This window comes from Benincasa hispida, chromosome 6, assembly GCF_027475165.1.
Source record: "Benincasa hispida cultivar pf3 chromosome 6, pf3_genome.v1.1, whole genome shotgun sequence".
Classification (NCBI taxonomy): Eukaryota; Viridiplantae; Streptophyta; class Magnoliopsida; order Cucurbitales; family Cucurbitaceae; genus Benincasa; species Benincasa hispida.
The window spans coordinates 12555150-12581767 of record NC_143483.1 but is presented as its reverse complement, the minus strand read 5'-3'; the positions used below and the strand labels follow the sequence as shown (position 1 = coordinate 12581767).

Sequence of the window (26618 nt, the reverse complement as noted above, 5' to 3'; positions counted from 1 at the left end):
AGATTTGAAAATTGAATTCTAATTTAAACAATGATTTTAGATATATTTGATACTATATTTATAAATCATAAAATTAAGCACTGAATTTTAGTTCATAATAAACAATTATCAATTTGTTTGTTAATATGTTTTATATTAATATTTTTTTGTATAATTATTATTTTGAAGTATTATATAATTTATAATATATATTTTATTTTATTTTTTAAAAAAAGAATTGAGTTTATAACAAGATATACTGTATTTCTAAGTATTTCTATTTTTATTTAATATAGTTCTGCATTTCAAATTTTAAAATTCAAAACCTGGTTATAATCAAAACATTAAAAATATTGTTTTCATAATTTGTACTGTTTGGACTAGAGAATCTCAAAATAGTTTTCATAAATAGAATTCGAGTTGTCTATCAAACACATATTTCATGAACTCAATGAATCTAAAAATATAAAACAAAATTTGAATTATCAACTAAACAGATGTTTGAAATCTCATGGTAGTTTACTAACAACGTATAGTTTACTTATACTAGTTACCTTGAGATGAGATTGTTGGTCCCAAGAAAATATATACACAAGTATTTAAACAAGTTTTCCGATAATTTAGACACCATTGGATAACCATTTCTTTTTTAGTTTTTAGTTTTTGAAAATTAAGCATAGTTTCTTCCCTTTTTTTTTTTTTTATAATGATTTGCATCTTTTCTAAGTACAATGATTGAATTCTTAACCAAATTTAAAAAACAAACACAAATTTTTAAAAGCTAATTTTCTTTTAGTTTTTTAAAATTTTGGCTTGGTTTTTGAAACTAGTAGTAAAAAATAGATAGGAAGTGAAAAAATTTGGAGGTGGAAGTAATTTTTATAAGCTTAATTTCAAAAACAAAAAAAACCAAAAACAAAATGATTATCAAATGGGGTCTTAGTTAAGAGGTAATCTATTTACTTATCTTGATTATATTGGCTTGTAGTGATTCGACATTAAATATTATATGTCAAAGTTAGCAATTAGTATGGGATGAACATGTCCCAAGCTATTGATATCAATAATGCATAATTTACTGATATCAACGAATATTTAAATGGCAAAGTCGAGCATAATTCAATTGACATCTAAGTGTGCTAGAAATCATGAGGTCTGTGGTTCTTCGAATCTCCCCACCCTCAATTGTACTTAAAAAACAAATATTTAGATGTCCCAAAAATATATAGAGATATGATATTGAAGGCAGAGTCAAACCATGATCAAAAGTTTTATTAAAAATACTTATATTCCTTCATCGAATGTCATATAGAAATTTAGACTTGAAACAACGTGGCTGTGACCTAAAACAATATAACAATCTGAATTTCTATTTTAGATCATTATCGCTCCGTTTCAAGTCCAAGTTTCTAGCTATCTAACATTCTAACAAATATCTACTTCAAAGATATTTTGGAAATATCTATCAAAAGTCATGGATTATAGTGCAACTCTTGAAAGAATATTGATAAATTTTAGGGTTTTTTTTTTAATAAAAAAAACGTTTAATATAAAATTTGAGATGACTTGAAGATTCAAATATAGAACTATTTCTTAATTGAATTATATTCGTACCACACATTTGTTTGAGTTTTGACTTAGGCCCAAACGCTCTCTTTTGATTATTGATGATGTTCACATTAATTGTTGGAAGCCCCCAAAGGGTAACTCGTATAAGCTTAACTCTGATTATTCCTTCACCATGTAAGAGGTGGGCTTTGAAGTCATTGTTCATAATTCAAATGGTTAACCTTTGATATCGACAGAAAAAGCTCTAAAGTTCATTGGTACTATTGAACTTGTCAAGGTTGCTACTCTTTGAACGGTATCATTACAGCTAAAAAAGCAAAGATTTATCCTTTATGGGTTGAAACAGATTAATTCAATGATTCTTTGGAACTTACTTGAAGGTTGAGATTGTTTCAACAATGAAATCCAAGTCTTTGTTAATGACATTAGAGTTTTTCATCGATGAGAGATTGTTTCTACTTCTCTTATTGCACAATAATTTATAATACTATTGCTTACATTCTAGCATGTAATACAAGATGAACCAAATTTTTTGGTGTTTGGCTTGAAGATGGCCCTCCATAGATCGACGTTGCGGTGTCTAGTGATTTGATATCTTATTGGTTTTGTTATTCTTTGTATTACTCATATATATATATATATATATACATACATATAAATATATACATATACATATCTAGATATACATATACACGTATACATATAGATACTTATATATATACATATACACACCTATACATATATATATATAAGAGAGTACTTTTTGAAAATATCTAGATTTATGAATGGTATCCAATAATGGATAAAAAACACAGGATATTTTCTAAGTTTTTTCTGTTCTTCTCACTCAATAGTTCAATTATTTACTATGCTAGATTTTTTTTTTTTTTTTTAATATTATCTTTTTTTGGGGAGGGAAAATGAGATTCACTTCGTCTATTTCTTTTTTACCAAACGAAAAATTTACCCTAAAAGATTAGTATTCCCACGAAAACTTCTAGAGGGGTGAAACTCTGGAATTTTAACCCCAAAATAAATCAAGGGAAGTGTGTGTTATTAGCTCTGTCTAAGATATTAGCAAACCTAAGTATAGGCAAAAGGGTAAAAAATATAATACAAAAATAGTTGAATTACAAATTTGGTTCCCATAGTTTAGAGAAAGTTAGAATTTAATTTCTATAATTTAAAAATTAAAATTCAATCTGTAGATTGATAAAATCTCATAAATAATTTATATGATTATAAAATAATCTTCATAAATAATTTAAACCGAAGAGACTACTTATAAAGCTTTTATCAAACTATAAAGATTAAATTCTAAATATAAATTCTAAGAACTCAGAATTTAATTTTCTTTCCATCACCAAATTTAACCTAGTATTTATGACAGACGGAAGTAAATATATGCTTACTAGAATAATTTTATACTGTACCTGATTAGTCTAAACAAAATTATTACACTTTTAAGCCAAATACTAAAACACACATATATATGAGTTGCTTTTAACTTGTAATTTGTGATTTTTAATTTTTGGCGCACACAGGATAAAACTGTTGACACTAATTTTTAATTTTTCTCTCTAATCTATTAAAGTAAAGTCAAAATACCATTTTGATGTATTTATATTTTGAGTTTGATTTCATTTACAGTCTCGATAATTTTAAATATTTAAATCTAGTGTTTACTTAAAATTAATCCTTACTTTTATAGTTTGAAGTTAGTTTTTATTAAAATTGGCTAAATAATTATTATTAGAGAAATTATTTTAAATGGTAAAACTGTTGAAAATATTTACAAGATATAACAAAATTTTAAAACTATGATTAGACGGTGATAGACACTGATAAACTTCTATCAGTATCTATCAATGTCACTGATAGATACTGATAGAAGTCTATCAGTACCTATCATTGATAGTGCTCAAATTTTGCTATATTTTGTAAATATTTTAGTTTATTTTTCTATATTTAAAAACATCCCTTATTATTACTTTCGTGCAAGAAAAGATACACAATGTGAATTACATATTTACAAAATTCATAAGAAAAACTAATTGAGAGAAGAGACTAAAATAGAGTGAAACCTAAAATACTTCTTAAAATTTAAATTAAATTTAATCTTACGGTATATTATCAAATATCAAATACTAAAGTACTTTTGAATTGCATATTTTATCTCATATGAGCATGGTTTGAGTCGACCAAATTTGATATCATTTTAATCAATTGAGTTATATTCAAATTGATAAAATAAAAAAAAAATATTATACATTGATCTTAGAATTTAGAGTGTCAAAAGAATGCATGAATAGACATTATTAACACAAATTAGAATTTGTGTGTAGAAAAAGTCAGGAATGGAAAGAAAAATAAATGTAGAAAGTGATAAATATGAACACACATTCAAATATATGATCATACCCATAGTTGTTGTGCCTAAAAAATAGTTAAAAAGAGAATAGATGGAGAGGGTGAGAGAGCTAGATATACCATATCTATAACTATTGCTTATTTAAGCATAAACTTAACTTATATAGATATATACTCTCGATAAAAAATGTTCTATCCCAGAACCAATCGATTATTGAGAGAAATAATAATTTATATATCTTACAAAAATTGTAAGAGGTTTCCTCACCGTCTTTCGAGAAGGATTGTAATGCCCCGAGTTTAAGAGGATAACATAAATGATCTGAGATCACATTTGAATGAGAGAGATTCTGTGGATATAAAAGTATGGTTAGAAAGGCTAACTAAAAGTTACTATACCTACAACAAAGTTGCACCTTCTTTTTCAGTAGCTTGGAGTAATTCTATGTTTGGGTAACCTTTTGAGGATTTTCTTAGGAAGGTTGTGAGTGAGAACAAAACATGCTAAAATGACTGATATTGATTTATGGGAACAATCTTCACTCTTTGAAGCAATTTAAGACAAGCAAGGATCAACGTAACCAAGTCACAAGAGAATGTCGGGACTATCAGATGTTGAATCCTAGACGTGGAGTGTCACAGGGATCCTCAACATTTCCCCTCAAGATAGTGCTTATTTAAGTTTACCATTCTTAGGTCGATTTTTTTTTTTTAAATCGAATACTAGTTTAGATTTCTTAAATTCTGATGTCATATTAGATAAACATAAAAATTTATCGCAAAACCGATTGTGAAATCTCTTCATCTTCTCGACGCGAGATGTTAAATATATTATTATATAGACACACAAGTAAATAATAATGTGGAGTTCTTGAAACAGTATTTGGACATTATTTCAAACGACAGTGTCGCTGTCACCTTTTTGTTGTCTCTTTGGCCTTTCTACAATATTAAAAAAAATTCTCTTTGCCTCTCTTTTTTCTCTCATCTTCCATACCTTTTGCCTTAGGTTTTTGCAGGCCCCCCCTCTTCTCTTATTTCATCTCTTCTAGGGTTTCTTCCTTTTGTTTTTTCATCTTTATATTTACCTTTTAAATTAATTCTTCCAATTAATTCCCTCTTGGAAATATTTTTTATATGTGTCCTTTTTTCCCCCTTCTCTTCTCCCTCTAATCTTAAGCTTCTTCAAACCATCTTGTGGAGAAAAAAGCATCTGATCAAGGTAACCCTAATTCTAACTTCTTTTTCATTATTGTTAATTTTATGATAACTCAACAAGAAATTGTTGTAAGATTTCCTTGATGATTTTCTTTTTCCCTTTTGATTTTTGCCTTGGAGTTTATTAGATTAAATTATAATGACTTCATTGGATTTTAATTGATAATTTGTTTTCTTGCCATTTACATGAAAAAATGGATTGAAATTGAGCTTATGGGATTCATGAAATTATTGGAGATGGAAATGATATAAAACGATGCATCAATGAAAATTGTGACATAATTTTTGTGGACGTGTAATTGATATCTTATCCATTAAGTTCGAATTAACATTATTAAGATAACTATTTGATAGAGAATTTAAATTTTGCTCTATGAAAGATTTAACCATCATGAGTAAATAAGGGACATGATTTTGATAAAAGATTAAGAGGTCAGGAGTTTCGTTCACGATGACCACCTAAATATTGTAGGAATAGATGATTTATCCTGTGTGAGATTAGTTGATGTACTTGTAAGCTACCCATACCGCAAAATAGGTGTTTACTAAATACTTAGGAGCTGTTTAGGGAGCTGACATGATATAGGATGTGGAGAGTTCTGATTGAGTATGAACGATCGAGTATGATCAAGTATGTTCAAGCACTGAGATGATATACGATACACGGAAGGAAAATGATTGTGAGATACGAAACACGTTTTGAAAATGGGTCCACAAACAATTAAAACTGGATAATGGACCTCCAAACACTGAGATGATATAAGATGTAGGGATATATCATCTCAGGTTGGGTTTTCAAGCAGCATGTTAGATTTATGATGTTTTAGTACAAAGGAAGGTGGGATTTTTAATGTTTCAGCTGCAGAAACAGTAATGTGTGTGTGCTTTGTGTGCAGTGAATAGAAATGCAATTCAGACCATTTGATTTCTCAAAAAAAAAAAAAAAAAAAAAAATATCAATTTGATTCATTAATAGTTTAAAAGTTTGAGGTGGACAGTAGTTTATGAAATTTAAGGATAGGGAAAATAGTTCTGTTGATAATGAAATCATTTAATACATGTCAATGTTATTTTCCTTCTTTTTTTTTTTTTTTTTTTTTTATGTATGGAGAGAAATTAAATATATTTTGACCCATGTATTTATTGGTTGCAGTAGCAGTGATCATATTATTATTGCAATGGCCAGATAAACTTTTTAATTATGAGGTCAATATATATATATATATATATATATATATATGTATATGTAAAATAGGAATCTGTAAATACAAAATAAATAAATAAATAATCGAGAAAAATTAATTAATTAAGTAACCTATCTAATAAGCACAAAAAAGTGTATAATTTGAACCTTTCCATCACTAATTTTAATTGTGATGTAATATTTAAAAAATTATCTACTACTAATAATGTAGCAGAATTGAAATAGGTCTATCTATTTATTATAGATAACCATTTTTAATATCAACATATAGATAACATGGTTCTATCTGGAAACTAATTTGTAATAAAAATAGTAAACTCATATATCTTATAAAGATTGGGATGTCTTTTAATTTTTTTAATGTGGAATTCTCGACTAATTTATCTAATTATTATATGTAACATAATGAAAAGAAAATAAGGTAAAAACATTCTTGAAAAGGGAGAAGAAAATCAATAAGGAATATAATCCACTTATTCAAGTTAGAAAGTAAGACTTTTTTTTTTAATTTCTTTTTCCATATGGAGAGTGATGATCTCATTCTTTTTAAGAGCTCTTTACTTAAAAAATAATTTACTTGCAAATATTTGGATTTATGGAATATATAACTTATAAGATGGACATCAAAACGAAAGCATATAGCTCAATAACGATCAAAAGATGTGTAGTTTGAATCTTCACCTCCATTACTAAAAAAAAATTATAACACTGACACCATATCTCAAATTTTTTTAATTCTTTGAAAAATAATCATTATTTGATTTATAAAATAGAGATTTTCAAAAATAGAAAACTAAGAGAAATTATTTATACAAAATAATACAATTTTAATCATTTTAGGCTTCTATCAATTTTTATAACTGATAGCAGCTTCTATCCGTTTCTATCAATTACAAAGGTTGAGAGAAGTCTTTGTCAATTTTTTTTCTATTTCTATAAATAATTTGACAATTTTTCTATATGTGAAAATATCTTAATATAAACCCTTCCTTGCATGCATTTCTAGCCAAATATTAATATATGAAACAAAAGACAAAACTTTTTAGATTTATATGTTAGCTACTTTAGGTACAAAAATGATTCCATCATTAAAAAAATGATATTATAATTCAATATTTTGGACCCTTAGCCACTTGAAAAACTAATCATAAACAATATTAATACATATACAAATAATTTAAAACAACAACTCGACAAGCCAATATAACATGTCCTTCTGTTATTAGGACATTTGATCGTCCGCTATTAAATGACAGAGTATTCTTAAATATTTCCTTTTATATCTAAAAATTCTGCATATATTGTTTGGTTTTGTTGATAGAAGGAAGAAAAAAGAAAAGAAAAGAAAAGAATATGGCGTCTTCAAGCTATTCAAACTCACCATGTGCAGCATGCAAATTCCTAAGAAGAAAATGCTTAGCAGATTGCATATTTGCACCCTACTTTCCCCCTGAAGAGCCAACCAAATTTGCCAATGTTCACAAGATCTTTGGAGCCAGCAATGTGAGCAAGCTTCTGAATGAGGTCCAGCCCCATCAGCGCGAGGATGCCGTAAATTCTCTAGCTTATGAGGCCGAGGCTCGCATGAAAGACCCTGTCTACGGTTGCGTCGGGGCCATCTCCGTTCTCCAGCGACAAGTCATTCGCTTGCAGAAGGAGCTCGATGCTACAAATGCTGATTTAGTCCGATACGCTAGCGGGGGCGCCCGTCCGCCCTCCCAATTTGGAAGGAGGGCAGCAACCGCCTCCATCACTCGCCATCATTCTGGTCTGTCTTTTCTTTCTCCCTTGAGTAGTAATGATCATGATGCTTCTTATTGCCATGATAAAGAGGAAGGCAATTGAAAATTTTGTATGCCTTTGTGAGTCAGATGGGGTTTTCCATTAATTCTGCCTATCCCATGTTCCTCTTCTGTTCTAAGCCTCTTTATATATATATATATATATATATTTTCTCTCTTGATCTATCATAGAGGTGATTTTTTTGGGTGCATCATTAGTCTTTGCATCTAAAATTAGATTGTTTATATATTATGTTTAAGAGTTCTTTAATATAATGAGATATGAAGTGTATCTACTATAATCCTTCCTTGTCCAAAAGTCTTCAATATATATGAAAGTTATTTAGTACTTTAGTCAAATAGAAACCTACATTTTAGGTCTCATATTGTAGTTTCTTCTAGGGTTTTTTTTTTTTTTTTTTCCATTAAATTTTATAATATACATTATTTCCATAAGTATGGATTTCTTTGTTTTGTCTACTTGCTTTCTGTAATTGTAATGAGATGTGAGGTCCCCTTCAAATTTTTAATCAAATCTTGTAATCTAATTGATGAATAATACGTGCTATTTTCGTTGAAGATTACGTGGGACCCACTACCTTTTTCGTTACCGTTATCATTACCATTCAAATATGAAAATTATGAATTTGTCACATTTATTATTACCTTTACCATTAGAGTCAAGCAATAACGATAATGATAACGGTAACAAGAACATGTAACAAATTCATAATTTCAGGTAAACGCGATAAAAAAACAATCCAACTATATTTGTAATTCAGTCTACTATAATTCATCCATTAATAAAATATCATTCTGATTACTTCAATTTTCTTTGGATTACCTAATTATATTCATTGGGATTTGGAATGTAGGGTTGTTAGTGTGAAGTGTGAAGACATAATATTTTTGGTCTTCTAAATTCCCCAAGCATTTGATTGTAATGTTGGCTATATAATATATTAATATAACAAAGATGGTAATGTTGATTATATAATATGTTTCCATCAAATTGTCCTTTTTTATGATATATGCTTTCGGTGTGTCTGTTTCTATGACTTTGTTCATCTAAAAAGTTTATTTTTTTTTTCTTCTATAGTGCATGTTGAAGAAAGGAAAGATTCTATTTTAGATTTTAAATTTTTATATTTGTATTTGGCATGATTTGATCTGGAACAAAGCTAAAAATTCATTCCAAAAGATAAATTGTTTTAAACGATAAAACCGTTGAAAATATTTTCAGATATAGTAAAATGTCATTGTCTACTAGTGATAACTAATGATAGATGTCTATCAATAGATTAAAATTGATTGAACAATGTGGTTTAATGTGATCAAATGGGTGATTCCTAGAGATGTCCACGGGACAGGGTGGGGTCGGGGATGCCATTCCCCATCCTATCCCCGCTCCCCATTTCATTTCTCATCTCTGTGAAATTTCCCACGCGGATCGGGATGGGGATTTCCCGCGGGGAATTTTTCTCCGTTATTATTATTATTATTTTTTTGGTAAAAAACTAATTAATTTAAATCACTAATGTGAACAAAATTTAATTAAATAATTAACTTTATCACTAAATTGTTTATTATGGTTAATTTTATATGACATTTTGAATTTAAAATAAATTACTCAAATTTTGGCCTAAAAGAGCTAATTAATTTTTTTTAGTATAAATAAATAAATATAAATCAAATTATTCACATATATAATCTAAATTTAAACATATTCATTATCTTTCCCAATAAATAATCAAAATAACTATACTAAATAAATATGTAAAAGCTAATCGGGGCGAGGAACGGGGTGGGGACGGGAATGCATTCCCCGTCCCCATCCCCGTTTAGCTCATGGGGAATTTTTTCCCTCACTCCCTCCCCCATTTTCTGCCTAATCGGGGAACCCCACCTCTGTGGAGAAATTGGACATCTCTAATGATTCCCTCTTTCATATATATGTATTTATAGATTAATATATACATTAAAATGTAAAATATATTAAAACTATAACATGGTATGAAAATTATTATGTACTCAATATTGATAGAATTAAAGCACCGGAAAATGTAAAAAGTGAAAAGGAGATTTAGAAGGGAAAAGAAAATGAAGAAGGATGTGTGTATGTGTTTGTCTTTTTGGGGAATGTATGAAAAAGAAAGGGCACGCGGAAGGGTTTGGTGAGGGCCTAATCTATAAACCCTAAATTTGTACATAAATAAAGTGAAAATGTAGGGCCTCCCACCCACCACCACCGCCCAAAAAGTCCTCTCTGCCGACCCACGCCGCTGCATGAGGGCCTTCCTCTCTATGACCCTATTCACCTCCATCAACTTCGATCATCATTCTCGCAGCTAACTCTCTAATGAAGACCATCTTCGATGTCCAATTTCGACGGCGAGATGCGGTCATCTCTAGTTATCATTTTGGTGGCTAACTCTCGTGTAGATCACCTCCGATCCCCAATTTCAGCGATAACCACCTTCTTCAACTAGTTCTAACGACTTTCTTTGGCGGTCAACTCTGACAACCACCTATGCGATGATCAATTCCAACAATTACTTTGGCAACTAATTTATAGTGTTTAATAGCCTTCGTTTATAGTAACTTGACATTAAGCACTTTGATTATGGCAACTCTTAAACGTCTATGTAAAAATAATTTTGAGACCAACTTGTGTAACATTTCGAAATATAGAGACCAAATGAAAACTGGGCACAAAAGTTATAGACTACAAAATATTTTTCTTTTTTTTTCATATTTTTTCCTTTTTTTTTTTAAAAAAATGAGATATTAAAAAAAGAAATTAATGAAATTAAATAAATTGTATGGTTATAGTTGTAATTACACTCTTAAACTTTCAACTGTAAAAATTGAGTTCTCAAACTTATACATGCTGGACCTCAAATTTACATATGGTAAAATTGGACCTCTAAACATTTAATACTAAAAGTTAAATCCTCAAACTTAGATATTATAATTAGAGACATTCACATGACTGGAATGGCCGGAATGGGGAGTTCTCTTGTCGGCCCTCCTATTCTAGTCCTCATTCCGTGAAATCTTTTGTTTGTTTTTTTTAATAATTTTTAAATTTATTCTCAATCAAATAAATTTTTTTATATTACAAAATAACATTTTATGTTGAGAGATATAGTTCAAATATTAAATCTTATAGTTAGTAAGAGTTAAAATTTTGAATTTTACAGCAACATAATTTAGTGTTCAACTTAAATATCACAATATATTTAGAAAAATTCTTGTAAATAGAAAAATCTAAAAAATATTTATACTTTATAACAAAAAGTTTCAAACTTACTATAAAATCTAAATATTTTTAAATATTTTTTATATTTAAAAATAACCCAACATTTATGATCACAAAAATAATAATCTTATATATTAGAACATGAAAATTAGAAAAGGGCTACTTGGAAGCTCTGTGTGTGTATATACATAGGACAACTACAAAAATAATTATATTAAATAGATGGGTCTTTTTTCTTTTCCTTTTTTTTTTCCTTTAGAAAAAAGATTGTTTTGAAATAAGTTCAAACAGATTCTAATATTGACTGGACCAAATCTCTAACTTTGTTGGCCCATTACAATCACTCTTTGGGCTCAGATATACAGTGGCCCAATCTTTAATGTTTGAAAATTGGCGATCATGGTCCACAAGGACTTTTTTTTTTTTTTTTAATGACCTAAAATGATTTTTTAAAATAATAAAATTAGAATCAAATAAAAAAAAATGTTTTTTCATTCAAGAAAATGTAACCTCCATATTATTATGAAGTAGAGGAGCACAACGGAAACACGGATACCAATAAAATATAATATTGAAATAAATATAATATAATATTATAAGAAAATAAATAAATATTAAAATAAATTAAACAAAATATATAAATTAACAAAATATGAAATAATAAAATTTTCTAAATTCTTCACTTTCTCCAATTTTCATCGATTTTTTCCAATGTGTGTATTTTCCAAAACCCACCAAATGCCACTATTTATAGGCAATTTGGCAAATAGGAGGTGGATTACATGGACACTAATAATGTGTCATGTTGAGACACATGGACAACACTTTGGAAAAAGAGGGCATGACACACGGTCAATAGACACACTAAGCATGAGCATCTAATGGGTATCTATTATCATAATATTTATAATACTCCTTCTTAGATGCCCTATATATGAAATATGTCTCTTTAAAACCTTACTACGAAAAAATCCAATAGGAAAAAATTCCTAATGAAGGGAAAATAGTACACATTTCATATAATTTGTACTCCTAAAAAGTATATTTACTCCTCATGGAAACGTCATTTGAGATCTCTGAGTCGCCGCATTCTAATGTTGTGCACCAGCTTTTCAAAGATTGCGATAGGTAATGCCTTTGTAAATAAGTCTAGCAGGTTATCTTTCGAACAAATTTGTTGTACAGTAATGTCACCATTTTCTTCAAGATCATGAGTGTAGAAAAGTCTTGGTGAAATATGCTTTGTTCTATCTCCTTTTGTTGGGATTAGTGTCCTAATTCTCTCGGAGTCTCGTTGTTTTGTAAAGATACACATTATTTAATGAATAAAATAAGTGTTATTTAATTCTGGCATTTACTCATATCCAATAAACAAAGCTCCTTGGTTATCTTATGTGAACTTAAGCATGTATATGTGATATACAAGTGGATCATGCCTTAAGTGATAACCTAAATTGGTCTGTAGTATAAGGATTAAGGTGGGATACCTGATCCTGGTGACACTACAGATACGACACGCTTTGTAGAGGTTTGTAAGTGTTGTAAACTACTACAGATGGTAGATCTTAACCATTCATGTGGAGATGTGTGAGCAGGAGTGTCCTATACAAAATGTTTGTATAAAACCTGGACCACAAGATGATTAGACTCTGTATATAACGCTGTTGATACTAGAGACTTGCAACCATAGGTGACACGACCTCAATCCTGAGTGTTTTAGGAACTTCTGCCTTTGAGGGCAGTCCTTTGATTAGTATGAGTGAGAGTGACCATATTTCCAACTTAATATGCCTACCTTTTTGGGGACTTGTCTAATCTGGGAGCTGGGAACTCAATCCACAAGGTGAAATTCACTTCTTTCCCGAAGCAGGGATAAATAGAGAGATTGCTCCCTTAAGGACTGATTCCGGGGCTTGAACATAGTGGCCACAACTTCTTTTTGGAAGAGAAGACTTAGTCATAGTAGGACTATGACTTATGTTCATTAGAGGGATCAGTGGTACTTAAGGAGTTAGATGTAACTACAGGGGGATAACGGTTATTGGCCGAGTTATACTTACGAGTGATCTGTGAAGGGTTGTCGCACTGCTGATTGGTTAAGATGGACACATAATATATCTGTGGTAAGGAGAGTTCAGCTATCGGCCTTTAGTGTAGTGTCTGGAAATTAACGGATGGTGGATCCCGTGACTAAAAAGTTTAGTAAGTTATTCACGTACCGTTGGAGTTTCGAGCTACAGGTCCATAAGATCCCCTTGGTAGCTCAATGGATTCAGTTGAGGATCAGTTCTTCGTGTTGATTTGAAATGTTCAAATTGACAGGAGGTATTTTGATTATATATGATATAATCAGTATGATGTATGAGATACATCTAGTGAAGGATTAATGTAAATGAGATTTATATTAAGTACCATGGAATAGAAAAAGAACTATGGTTTATATGTTTCATAAGATGAAATATTAAAACTATAGGTTATAAATATAGTATGATAAGTTAGTTATCATTTATATTTATAATAATATTAATTATTGGATAATTAATTCTTTTTCTCTAATAACTAATTTAGTGGGAGGTTATTGGTAGTTCACGGTAACCGTGAGTTAAAAGGAAATGTGTTTTCCTAATTTTAGTAAGTTTTTACAAAAAGTTTTTGTCAAAAATTGTTTTGAGATTTCTCTCGGAAAAAGAAACTCATGGAAGCTTGTCAAGTACATACAAATTTACTAAGCGACAGCTTGAGCGAAGTAAACGATCGTGTAGTGTTTTTTAGGAGATAGACATTGAGCTAAACAATGATCTAAACGATCGCTTAGCTTTAGCTAAACGATTGGGCATTAACATAGGCGATAGGTTTCTATCTTCCCCCACTTGCCCAATCATGTATACGATTGTTCATTCCTTCTTCGTCTGCCTCATTCCAAGTCCAAACAGAGCCCACCCTTTGGATTCTCATACTGATAATACCAAGGTAACCTTCTTGGTGGTGTCATACTCAACTCGACACCGTTGAGGTTCTGTGGAGGCCGTTTGTGTTGCTGGAGTGTTCGTGACTGAGGCGATCACTGAGGACGAGTGTGAAGTGTTCGTGCAGTGTTGCGGTCATGTTGTTCGAGCGTTTGAGGTTGTTGTGTTTGAGCGTTCGTGAGCAAGGAGCATGGAGACGAGTCTACAAATGTTTATAACTTTCGCCTTGTTCATTTGTAGTTATCATACTGTAATTTCTGTAACAATTGCATAACTGTATGTTTTGTTTACGACTGTAATTGTAATGTTCATTCATGATTGTAATTTGGAATGATTTATTTTCCGTTGCTCGTGAAAATCTCGAATTCGATTTCCTTCACCTTTAATATATACTCATTCGATTTAGGGTATGCATGTTATGTTATTTTTGTATAATATTGTTGGAAGATTTTTATTAGAAGACAAATCACATGTTTCACGAATGTGCTGAGTCATTGATCTTAACCATACACATTATTGACTAGTCTTGTGAATTGCAAGAATTTCAGCATGATTTGAGGAAGTAGCCGTTATGGTCTGTTTCACTGATCGCCACGATATAATAGTTCCTCCACATTGAAGGAACTCTTACCAAAGAGTACCTCTTAGCGGAAACAATATCATTCCAAACTCATTGTGACAGAAATACCGCATTCACAATCAAACATACAAGTTATACATATGCAACAAATTACGGCATGCTTTTCAACTTAAACAACAAAGGAACGAGATACATACCAGTTGAAGAACTCTTATTCGCTTTAAATCTCGCTCTCGTCAATCTAGTCAATCTCGTTGTCGTTGAGATCATCAAGCTTATCGTCCACCAAATCTCGTTGTCATCTACCATCGAATAGACTCCTCACGAACAAGGCAACAATGAAGGACACAACCACTCGGAAAACTCGGTATTATCGGAGTGAGAATCCAGGAGGTGTGGGCTCTATTGGATTTGGTAGAAGGAAGAGGAAGGAACGATCGTTTACCACGACCAAGCAGGTGGGAGATATATGAGGTTTATTGTATAGATGACTGCTTGATCGTTTAGTCAAAAATGCATGATCGTGTAGTTAAGTGGGGCAGATCGTATAGACGACCGTTTAGTAAAACGCTCGGGCGCGCGATTGCTTAGAAAAAGCTAGACAATCATTTAGGTAAGAATATGCGATCATTTAGGAAAAACGCGAGTGTACACGATCGTTTAGTAAACTTTTAGCTATCGTGTATGCTCTAGTTTGCTAGGCGATGGACAGTGTACAAATCGGGGAGCGATTATCTGAACTCTTGAAAAATGAAAACCATTTTCATTTTATCCTTCAGTTACGAGAACTGATTGCAACTTCCCACTATCTCATTCGGTTACGGACAAAAACTGCCAACAATTATCCCATAATTGTTTAATTAAAAAATAAATATAATCATATTATATTTATAACCTATAGTTTAATATCACATCAAATGCAACATATAAACCATAATCTTTTTTTCCTCCACTAGATATAAATCATATTTATATCATTTTCCTCCAATAAATGTATTTCATATATCATGTCAACTATATCATATATAATTGACCCGTTTAATTATATAATATATAACTAAACTCCCTCTTGTCAATTTGAACACTTCAAACTGACCCAAAAACTAATTCTCAACTTGAATCTGTTGAGTTACCAAGAGAACCTTATGAACTTATGGCTCGAAGCTCGAACGGAACGTGAATAGCTGACTAAACTCTTTAGCCACGAGATCCACCATCCGTTAACTGCCAGGCATTCTACTAAAGACCGACAGCTACGCTCTTCTTATTACAGATATATTTCTGTGTCCATCAGATATAACCAATTAACAGTATGATAATCTTTCACAGATGCTCGTAAGTACAACTGAGCCAATTTACCGTTTTCCCTTGTAGTTACATCTAACTTCTTAAGTACCACTCATCCCTTATAAATTGTAGTTACATCTAACCTTTCACAGATATATTCAAATTTGATTTATTTGAATAAAACAAACCTATATAAATTGTTCCTCGGAGATAACAAAGTATATGCTTAATTATGTTCCATTGCCTTTTTGTTGGAGAAGAATTATATCTTGCTAATAAATTTACTGAAAATGCAATATATGGTCTTGTATTATTAGTAACATATATAAGTGCACCAACTGGACTAAGATATAGTACTTCAGGACCAAGAAGTTCTTCATTATTATCTCGAGGCCGAAATATATCTTTCTTCACATCTATTGAAGAACTTCCATTGGTATGTTCAATGGATGTGCTTTGTGTTGGGTTTTATATTCTAAAACTCGCAGTTTGTAAAATGATAAACATTTTCTATAATCAATAAACTTATTATTGATTTTATAAATTGTATGAAAGTATAAATCCAATAAACTAAGATCCATGACTATTCATGAGTACTTCAACTTTATGTGGAGACATAAGAGTGGATCAGGTTCGAGTAAATAGTCAAAATGATCTATGACACATAAATAAGGTTGGGTACCTTATTCTGGTAACACCATTGGATGTGACCTACTCTGTGTTTGTTACAAAGAGTTGTAAAGTTCTACATACGATGTGATCCTAATTCGTACATGTTATGACATGAGGAATGGTGGTATCTTATGCAATAAGTTTGTATAAGATCAGACCAAGAAATAAGTCACTCTTACTTTATAACCCTGTTTACTGTATAAGACTGACTATTTCACCTAGATGACCTAGATAACTCGATCTTAATCCTGAGCTAACTATGAACTTTTGTTTATTCGGGATTACCCTTAGATTTTCATAGGTGAGGGTTGGCTCAACAGCACTGGCTCAATAAGACTCCCATTTCAGGGGTAAGACCTAATAGATAGCTGGGGTCATAGGGTGCAAGACGGAGTTCACGCCTACCCGATTTAGAGATAGGAGAAAGGTTGTTCTCTCAAGTACTGAATCCAGGTCTTGAACAAGGGGCCTCACCCTCTTACTGGGCTGAGAGAGTTTGGTTTAGTGATTGGATCACAAACCAGTTGTTCATTAGAGGATCAGTAGAAACTTGAGGAATAAGATGTAATCTTAGGGGTAAAATAGATATTTGACCCAGTCGTTATTACGAACAACCTGTGAAGGGTCGACTTGCTGATTATGGTTAAATTATGTGGACATAATATATCTACAGTGAGGAGAGTGCAACAATGGGCTTTAGTGGAGTGACCCATTAGTTAACGAATGGGGATTAATCTGGTCTAATGAGTTTAGTCAATTAATCTCGAATCGTTGGAGCCCATGATCTGTAGGTCTGCGAGGTCTCCCAACTAGCTTGTAATGGACTAGCTCTAGAATAGCGTGATAAGTTAATTTGAAACGTTCAAATTAGAATTAAAGAAATTAGTAATTATATGATATATAATTACGGGTTTAATTTGAGAATTAAACGGAATAGCAGAATTTATATTTAAATATGATTTAAATATATAAAGATGGATATATGTAAAAATTAATTTAATATTTGATAGTAAATGAATTAAGTTTTATTTAAAAATTAATTAAAATTTTCAGTTTTAAAATCAAAATGGATTAAAAAAAAATCAAGTTTTTATTTTGTGATAAAATGGGAAAATTAGAAAAAAAAATACACAAATGGAAAAACATGTTTTTCCATTATCCATCTTCTACTTGCACTATTGCCTTGTGTTACTCCAAGCATGAGCTGCAACTCATGCAACTCTCTTTCTTGCATGATGGCCTGCAATATATTGAAGAGTTTGGAGTGAATTTCAGGCTTGCAATCAAGAGAGAATTTTAGTGAAAATTCGTGCTGAAGAAAGGGTTCTTCAACAAGATTGCTGCTGTGAGCAATTCTCCTTCATCTCTTGATTCAAGCTTCTTGTGAGTTCCATAACTCAATCTAGAGCACCAAGAGAATAGTGGGGAAGATCTTGAGGTGGTTTGCAACAAGACTCAGAGAAGATTGCAGTTGGAGATCGAGCTTTGAAGAAGTTTTATAAAGGTATGTCATGAAACCAACTTGTTTTCTACAAGAGCATGCTTTATATTTTGCCAAAATTAATGAATTAGAGTACGTAAATGATCCTTGTTGCTTCCGCTGTTGCCGATACATTCCTACAATTGGTATTAGAGCATCATATAAGCATTCAATTTGGTTTAATTTTGGTGTGGTGGGTGTTTTATATGAGAAATATGAACTGATGCACTGATATGATTTTCTGAGTTTTGGCATTTTAATTCTCTTTAATTTCTCATTTAAATTTGTAATTGACTCTTTTTTTATGAGCTTTTATATATTAGCAAGAATCTATAATTTATTTGGAGTCATTAGAGTTGAAATTAAGATGTAATTGAAGAAATAAATGAAGGAGGTCGAGTTGCTGTTCCAGTTTTTTCAGCTTATGCTCAAAATCATTGTTGAGGTTTAGTTGTTAAGCGATTGTCTAGTTCCAGGCATTGCACGATGTGAAGAAAAGTTAGACGATCGTATAGCAATGGGTGCTGGTCGTTGTGATGTTGAACCCTAAACGATCTTGTACCTGCGGGAGCTAAACGATGCATTCAAATTGCTATACGATAGCACTACACGATCGTTTAACTTTTGCGTGGGAACTAAACGATACGTTGGATTTGCTATACGATGGCATTACACGATCGTGCAGCTGCGACACGCGTTGAGGTGCTATGCGATAGCACTAAGCGATCATCTAGATGCGGCGCTGAGCGATCGTCTAGATGCGGTGCTAAGCGATACGTTGAAGTTTCTATGCGGTGGAACTAAACGATCGTTTAGTTATGATGCTGAACGATGCGATGATGTTCTATACGATAGAGCTAAACGATTACTTAGTTGCGGCGAACACTAAAAGATGACATGAAGTGCTAGGTGATGGTGTTAAACGATCGTGTAATTCTATATGATAGAGCTAAGCGATCGTTTAGCTGTGGTGGACACTAAATGATGACATGAGGCGCTAGGCGATGGTGTTAAGCGATGGTGTAGTTCTATACGATAGAGCTAAGCGATCGTTTAGCTGCGGTAGACACTAAGCGATTGTGTACCTCTTCACAACACAAGGCAATGGTATTAGACGATTGCCTTCAGCGCTACACAATCGGCCTTAGTATCAAGGTCCGCAACCTTCAATTTACGCAAACTAGATTTGGCTTTACAAAGAGCATGCATCAAAAGATGCAAACGAAATTCTTAAAATACCGGATTTGGAGCATTTCGATTTTTCGTTAGTTAAGAGAGATGGAGATGAATACTTCATTTAATCTCTCACTCGTTTCTTATCTGACTTTGAAAAAAGCAAGAATAAAGATAGCAAGTTCTATGCACAAATTTTTTTAGTGCTTTCTAATTCACAAGAATAAAAGCCTTTCTTTTTTGCATATTTTTGCAACAGAATAAAGGAAACTGATTGAGAAGATTCCCTTCCCATAAAAAGATCATTGCTAACATATTCTCTAGCAAAAGAAATGACCTAGACTAGACCTCTTCTACCGCATCAAAAGAAAATCCCGATCCTGCATTTAAGAAAGTTTAGCTATGCCCACAACTCTTTCAAAGGAAAACAGTCTTCTCAAGAAGTCAAAAAAAGAATCTTCGGGGAAGAAGAGATTTCGAGCTACCGACTCTAATAAGATAATAGTCGTACCGCAGAAAGAAGGTCAACCTCACCCCAGGTAATCGCCGCTTTCTTCCCCTCAGGTTAAAGAGTAAGAGCTCGCTTTCGAGCTAACCTTACATGGAGCTACTTGCCAATAAGCAACAGAAGTTCTTATTCAAGGCAAACTAAGCATTCGTTCGGAGTTGACAAGGGAGAGGTTCGAAGATGCTTGACCGAGTTTAAGTTACACACTAGGCTGTGGAGCTCCCTACACAATCTAGGCTGCTTAGACCTAGCCGACACCCTTTCACCCGACTAAACCACCATCTCCCTAGTGCTTCGCCACTACAGTAGCTGGCGAAAATAACTTAATGGTAGAGCATAGCCTTGCCAAGGCTGAAGTTGAGGGTTCAAGTCTCTCCTTCCGCTCAAGGCTTCGTCGTTTAGTGGTAATGAGTAGAGTGCATAAGCCCTCTTAGAAATAGGGGTGAGCAATAAACAATCCCTTGTTTGTATAGGGTTCCAAACCAATCAACCTAATAATGAGAAAGGGGCTTCCCGTTTTATCTTAGAACGCAGTGTACTAGTGAATAGGAAAAGCGGATTGAGATTACTAATGTCGGATCGAGGTTGAGTCTTGAGCATGTTTGGTGCCTCGCCCACATAGAGTAACCTTAAATGGATCAACTGATTGGATTGAACTCGTAACTATAAAGCATCTTAAACTATTCGATCTATCTTGACTTTTGAATACTATACTACTTTTTATGGTAATGATACCACTAAATAATTAATAATATGAATTTCTAATATTTGAGCTCATTCCTATCACTTGAACTGAAACCATTAAATGCTCCTAGTTAGCTTTCTTTAGCTGCTCTGGTATCGGTATTGGTATCGACATCGGCATCGGAAACATTCATAGTTGAGCTGATTCTATCACTTTCACTTACAGCCTATTCGTTCACAAGAACCATGGAAAACAATGCGATTAAATTCCTTCAACAAGGACACCTAACAATGTCTTCTTCCATTCGAATACCAGTCTATTCGAACTCCGGAAAGGAAAAGGCCGGATGTTAACCAATTCTTATTTACTTTGAGTTGGACCGAGAGTAGCCAGTTCGACCGATTTTCTCAAGGTCCAATCCGGTATAGCCTCAAAGTGTTTTGGCTGGTTTAGTTCAAACTTATCGAGTCTGGTTCAAGATGTTTGGGTTCGTTTTGGAGTGGTTCAAAGATGGTTTTGAAGTTGTTTGTAATAGTTAGGCTTTTGTTTGCTTCTTTATGCCAAAACTAAAATCATATCAGTATGTGTTTAATTATTTATGCATTTGATGTATGCTATAATTAAACAAAACTTGTATGTACATATAGTATGTCATTTAGTTGCATTAACCACAAACCAATAAACTAAGATTTCTGGTTATCGTTGTAACTTAAGCATGTATGTGGAGACATGCAAGTGGATCGTGCTTTAAGTGATAACCTAAATGGTCTATAGTATATGGATAAAGGAGGGAAACCTTATCCTAGTGACACTACGAGTATGGCCCATTTTGTAGGTATTACAAATGTTGTAAAGTGCTACAAATGGTCTGATCCCTGATCATTCGTGTATTAGACATGCGAGTGGGGATGCTCTATACAAAAGAATTTGTATAAGACTAGACCACAAAATGTTTAGTCTCGTTATATAACGTCGTTCATGACAGAGACTTTCATTTCACTAGGATGACCATAGGTAACATGACCTTATCCTGAGTGAGTTGTGAACTCCTGCCTATGAGGGTGGTCCTTTGATTTGCATGGGTGCAAGTGGCCAGATCGCCGACTCAAACTTACCACTTTAGGGATTTGTTTGATTGGGGAGCTGGGAACTCAGCTACACAATATGGAATTCATTCCTTCCCTGAAGCAGGGGTAAGTAGATAAATTGTTCCCTTAAGGGCTGATTCTGGGACTTGAATAATGTGGCGCCACACCCTTTCTTGGCCCGAGAAGGATTTAGTCATAGTGGGACTATGATATATTGTTCATTAGAGGAATCAGTGGTACTTAAGGAGTTAGATGTAACTACATGGGCAAAACGGTAAATTGGCCTAGCTGTACATATGAGCAATTTGTGAAAGGTCATTGTACTGTTGATTAGTTATATCCGATGGACACAGAAATATATCTATAGTGCGAAGAGTGCAACTGTCGATCTTTAGTTGAGTGCTCAACAATTAACGGGTGATGGATATCGTGATTAAAGAGTTTAGTCAGCTATTCACATATCGTTAGAGCTTCAAGTTACAGGTTCATAAGGTCCCCTTAGTAGTTCAATGAATTCATGTTGAGAATCGGTTTTTTGAGTTAGTTTGAAATGTTCAAATTAACAAGAAGGAATTTGATTATATATGATATAATTAAATTAGTTCAATTATATATGATATAATTGATTTGATGTATATGATACATTACTTGATTCGAGAAATTAATATAAATATGATTTATATTAAATGCCATAAAGGAGAAAAAAAACTATGGTTTATATGTTGCATATGATGTAATATTAAAACTATATGTTATAAATATAATATGATAAATTAGTTATTATATTTATTTATAATAATTAATTATGAGATAATTGATTTTCGTTTTCTCCAAATAACTACCTTAGTGGGTGGTTTTAGACAGTTTATGTCCAAATAAATTTAATTTAATTTCAGGCAGCATTTTTAGGGCGAACCATTTATGATTTAAAGCACTAGAAAAAAATATGTCAGTAAGTTGCCTTTCAAATATTTCTTTTTTCCTCTTTTAGGAAAAAGATTAATCCGTAATATTATTTCATTGTTTTGTTTCAGGATTTTCTTATAGAGAAAGTTGTGAAAAAAAAATATGTAGAAGACCTCGTAATGTACCGAAATATACAATTGAACGACGACAATCTCATCGCCTTATGGAGAAAACATCGTGGAGATTTGCAAAATCATTTGGTAGTGAGGATGAGCAACCATTACCCCATACTACGAAGGTTCTTAAACAAAAGATAATGAATGAATTAGAGAATCTCGAGTCTAGTTTAGGGAAAGAAACTGGTGAGATGCAAGAAATGTTTAGTCGAAATAGAGATTTTTCTGCCAATACTTCTCCCCCTTACCACATGACAATGAAACCGTTTGTCCTAAGTTAAAAAAAAAGTCACAATATTTCACCAAATCACGAATAAATCCATTAGAATCTTTCTGCGACTCGTACAAGAGCCTCAATTTGTAGGTTGACAACCCCTAACCAAGTTCAAACTACTATCGTGGACAATGTAAAAAACATTGTTGAACCTCCTGTGGCCAAATCTAAAGTAAAAAAAAAAAATAAATAAGAGGATGCACAAAAATGAAAACAATAGCGGAGTTGAAATTAAATGTATGCTATAATGGGTATGAACAACCTATTGGGGAAACATCTATTGGATTGGCTTCATTTCTAGGTTCACTTTGTTAGGCCGCTTCTTATTTCAGGCTCACGATGCTGAGAAGATCAGTCCATGTGAGAAGGTAGGTAAAATGAAAGACTCAAAATGAGCCATGCCTCTGAACTATCTCGACAACACGTGGTAAGATCCATTATCAACGATTTGAGGGAACTCAATAGAGACCGACCAAAATCATTTGGTAAGCAAAATTCTTTTCTCTCTCTCTAAGCTGAATTTTTGGAAAAACTCTCAACTCTCTCTAAACTTCTTTGTTCTTGCCCGATTTCACAATGAGTAAAGAAGAGAATCAAACATGCAAATTGAAGAAGAGAAAGAGGAAGAAAAGAGCAACAAAAGCATGTACGTGGTTCGGCAAAATGATGCCTACATCCACGGGAAGGAAAGATGATTTATTGAAGACTTTCAGAGATAAGTTTTCGTTTCCTTTTACATATCTTGTATAAGACAAAATGTAAAAATTAATACTTTCGAATTGAATGTAACCTCTATATATGTGATTACAAATCTGTTATGAAGTCTGTTTGAAAATAAAAACAGCCGTTGAGATATTAGAGATTAAATTCTTTCACACTTGTGAAGTAGTGCCAATAAATGTGAACACTTGGAAGAGTAAGAAAAGTAGTGCCAATAAATGTGAACACTTGGAAGAAGATTTCAACAAGGCAAAAGGAAGTACTATGGCATTCTATTAAGGTATGTAAGTCGAACATCTTCACCTAGGTCTATTTTAGTACTAGGGTGATGCTTTTGGCAAAGGTATGTGTGAGACATACCCTATTAACTATTTTGTTAGGTTTGGCCTCGATCTTGGTCTTGGTCGAAGTTGAGCACATTAAATTTGAGCTTTCACGAATTGACTCTCTTTTTTGAGCCTATTTTACTCTATGATAATCTTTAGTCTCAAATCTTATTATTTTTTCGACCATATTATTTTCATATTTTTATTTTATGTCAATTACATCATTCGATCCAAAATCTTCGCCCTCTGAAACTAGAAAAAAAAACCCATCATCGTGGTTTATGCAAAAGCCAAAATTAAAAAATTGTTCGAACCATTAAACAAAAGAATCTCTCCTACATATCTTATTTGTGATCTTTTTTTTTTTTTTTTCTCTGCATTGAAACACACACAACTCATAATGAAACTTGTAGTTCATGCAAACCCTCAACCCTCCAAATCACACATCTACGTGTCACCTTCTTTCCCATCTCCACTTCTCTTTATATCTCTCCCATTTCCCCCACTCTTTTCTCTCACTTCCTCCCAACTCCGACCACCGCTCGCCGCCGTATATTCTTCCAAACCATGGGTGACCGTTCGCCGCCTCGCCAGCTCCAAGTCCACCCCCAACAACGCTCCTATCTCCAAGATCCCACTTGGAAACTATCTGGGGGCCGCCACGTCGAACACCAACATCAAACCGGCGGCCCCTCCGCCTCGAAAATCATTGCCGTCGTCACCCTCGTCCCCGTCGGCGGCACCCTGCTTGGCCTCTCCGGCCTCACACTAGCTGCTACGCTCTTCGGTCTGGCCGTGTCGACGCCCGTGTTCCTGCTCTTCAGCCCGGTGATCGTGCCAGCTGCAGTGGCGATACTCCTGGCAATTACGGCATTCTTGACATCGGGAGTGTTCGGGCTCACGGCATTGTCGTCGCTGTCGTGGGTGTACCGGTACATCAGGCGGGCGACAGGGACGGTGCCGGAGCAGATGGACATGGCGAAGAGAAGGATGCAGGATATGGCGGGGTATGTGGGACAGAAAACTAAAGAAGTTGGACAAGAAATTCAGAGTAGAGCACAAGAAGGAAGGAGATCAACAACAACAGAACAACGAACCTAAAGTAATTACACCATGTCTTAATGTGTTTATTTCTTTTATCCTCTGTTTTGTGTGTTTCTTCTCTGCTTCATGTTAAATAAAAAATGGTTTAATGTTGGATGTAAATTTTGTTTTGGGTTTAAGATCAATGTTTATGGGTCGTGTATTTTATATATGAATGTGTGTTTGTTTTCATTAATTGTTGTATTTATGTTTGTATAGTGTAGTTTTGAACAAGAATTGGCGATTGAAACTGAGTCAATTGAATCTCTTGTCCCACATCGATAAAATTATGAGGTATTATCTTCTTTATAATTGTCAAACGACTCATAGGTGTTCGCCGAGCTAAGTAGTGCGAGCTTGTAACCCAAACGGGGGCATTAAAGTGGTTGGAGGCAGGTCCAGCCCACAAGGTAGGGTCTTATCCTGGTCGTTACCTGGTCCGCCCGTTCCAAGTAGAGAGTTGGGCCATGTGCTTTGGGCGAAAGCCCGTGGTACATTGCCACTAGAGACGGAGGGAACCGCGTGAGGCTGGTTTCACAGAGCAGCGTCACCTCCCGCTCTCATCGGTGGAAGGATAACGGGCCGGTTCCTGGTTGCCCAATTGTACCTTGTGGATAGTTCTCAGCCTGACAACCACTTTTTTTTTCCTATTTTTTTCAGCTGGACCAACGTAGCTAATTTAGAGTGGATGAAACTCATTTTGCTTAATGAATAATTGATTAAGTGCACACGAATTATTGTGATTTTTATTTCGATTGATTTGCCACAAAAAAAAAAAAAAAAAAAAGGAATATTATTTTTACAAATAATATTAACTTGGAAATTTCTTTGGCAACGACACGTAGTTGATTTTTTAATTTCTTATTTTCTCGAAATAAAGTATTCCAAATTATGAGCGTTATATCAGATTTTATAATACCAAAAGAGAAAAAAAAAGTTACCTGGGGTGTTCCGGGTGTTTGACATTATAGTTGAATTTGGTAGTATGTTATATAATTCAATTAATTAACAACATATTGTACACATAAACATTGAATAACTTAATCATTTATGTTTATATAATATGGATCATATATGTCATACTAAAATTGTATCTAGAATAATTACCTGGTGAGAATGTGATAATGTAATATAGTTACATTCTTTTGATCATCACAAAAATTATATCAAATGACAGAACATGTGGCCTTTCTAAAACACAAATTGACAAAAAAAATATGTTTTTAGGTTGAAATATTAGGTGGTCAGTTCAGTGGGTTGTCGACAAGTAGGCATGTGTAATATCGTAGTCGTTTTTCTTTCGGTAAAGCA

General features: G+C 33.0%; 2 protein-coding genes and 1 non-coding gene across 4 annotated transcripts; all 3 read left to right on the top strand.

Annotated features, from left to right (window-relative positions):
- Positions 1–4909: 4909 nt before the first annotated feature.
- On the top strand, positions 4910–8307 carry LOC120080197 (LOB domain-containing protein 25-like). 2 transcript variants are annotated; one of them, XM_039034771.2, is made up of 2 exons: positions 4910–5140; positions 7662–8307. In XM_039034771.2, the coding sequence occupies exon 2, from the start codon at positions 7694–7696 to the stop codon at positions 8183–8185; it is 492 nt and encodes a 163-aa protein (XP_038890699.1). In that variant the 5' UTR covers positions 4910–5140; positions 7662–7693; the 3' UTR covers positions 8186–8307. The 2 variants fall into 2 exon arrangements, with proteins under 2 accessions (XP_038890699.1, XP_038890700.1); XM_039034772.2 differs by having other exon boundaries at positions 5009–5140; positions 7665–8307.
- Positions 8308–24652: 16345 nt separating this feature from the next.
- On the top strand, positions 24653–25615 carry LOC120080414 (oleosin Cor a 12-like). Its single transcript, XM_039035073.2, has one exon. It carries the CDS (start codon positions 24792–24794, stop codon positions 25323–25325), a length of 534 nt encoding a protein of 177 aa, XP_038891001.1. The 5' UTR covers positions 24653–24791; the 3' UTR covers positions 25326–25615.
- A 28-nt stretch (positions 25616–25643) lies between these two features.
- LOC150035418 (signal recognition particle RNA) lies at positions 25644–25948 on the top strand. The gene has a single exon (XR_016530395.1).
- The last annotated feature ends 670 nt before the right edge of the window (positions 25949–26618 follow it).

Excerpts from the sequence above, each read along its gene's own strand:
- LOC120080197 (XM_039034771.2), top strand. The coding sequence starts at position 7,694 with ATGGCGTCTTCAAGCTATTCAAACTCACCATGTGCAGCATGCAAATTC.
- LOC120080414 (XM_039035073.2), top strand. The coding sequence starts at position 24,792 with ATGGGTGACCGTTCGCCGCCTCGCCAGCTCCAAGTCCACCCCCAACAA.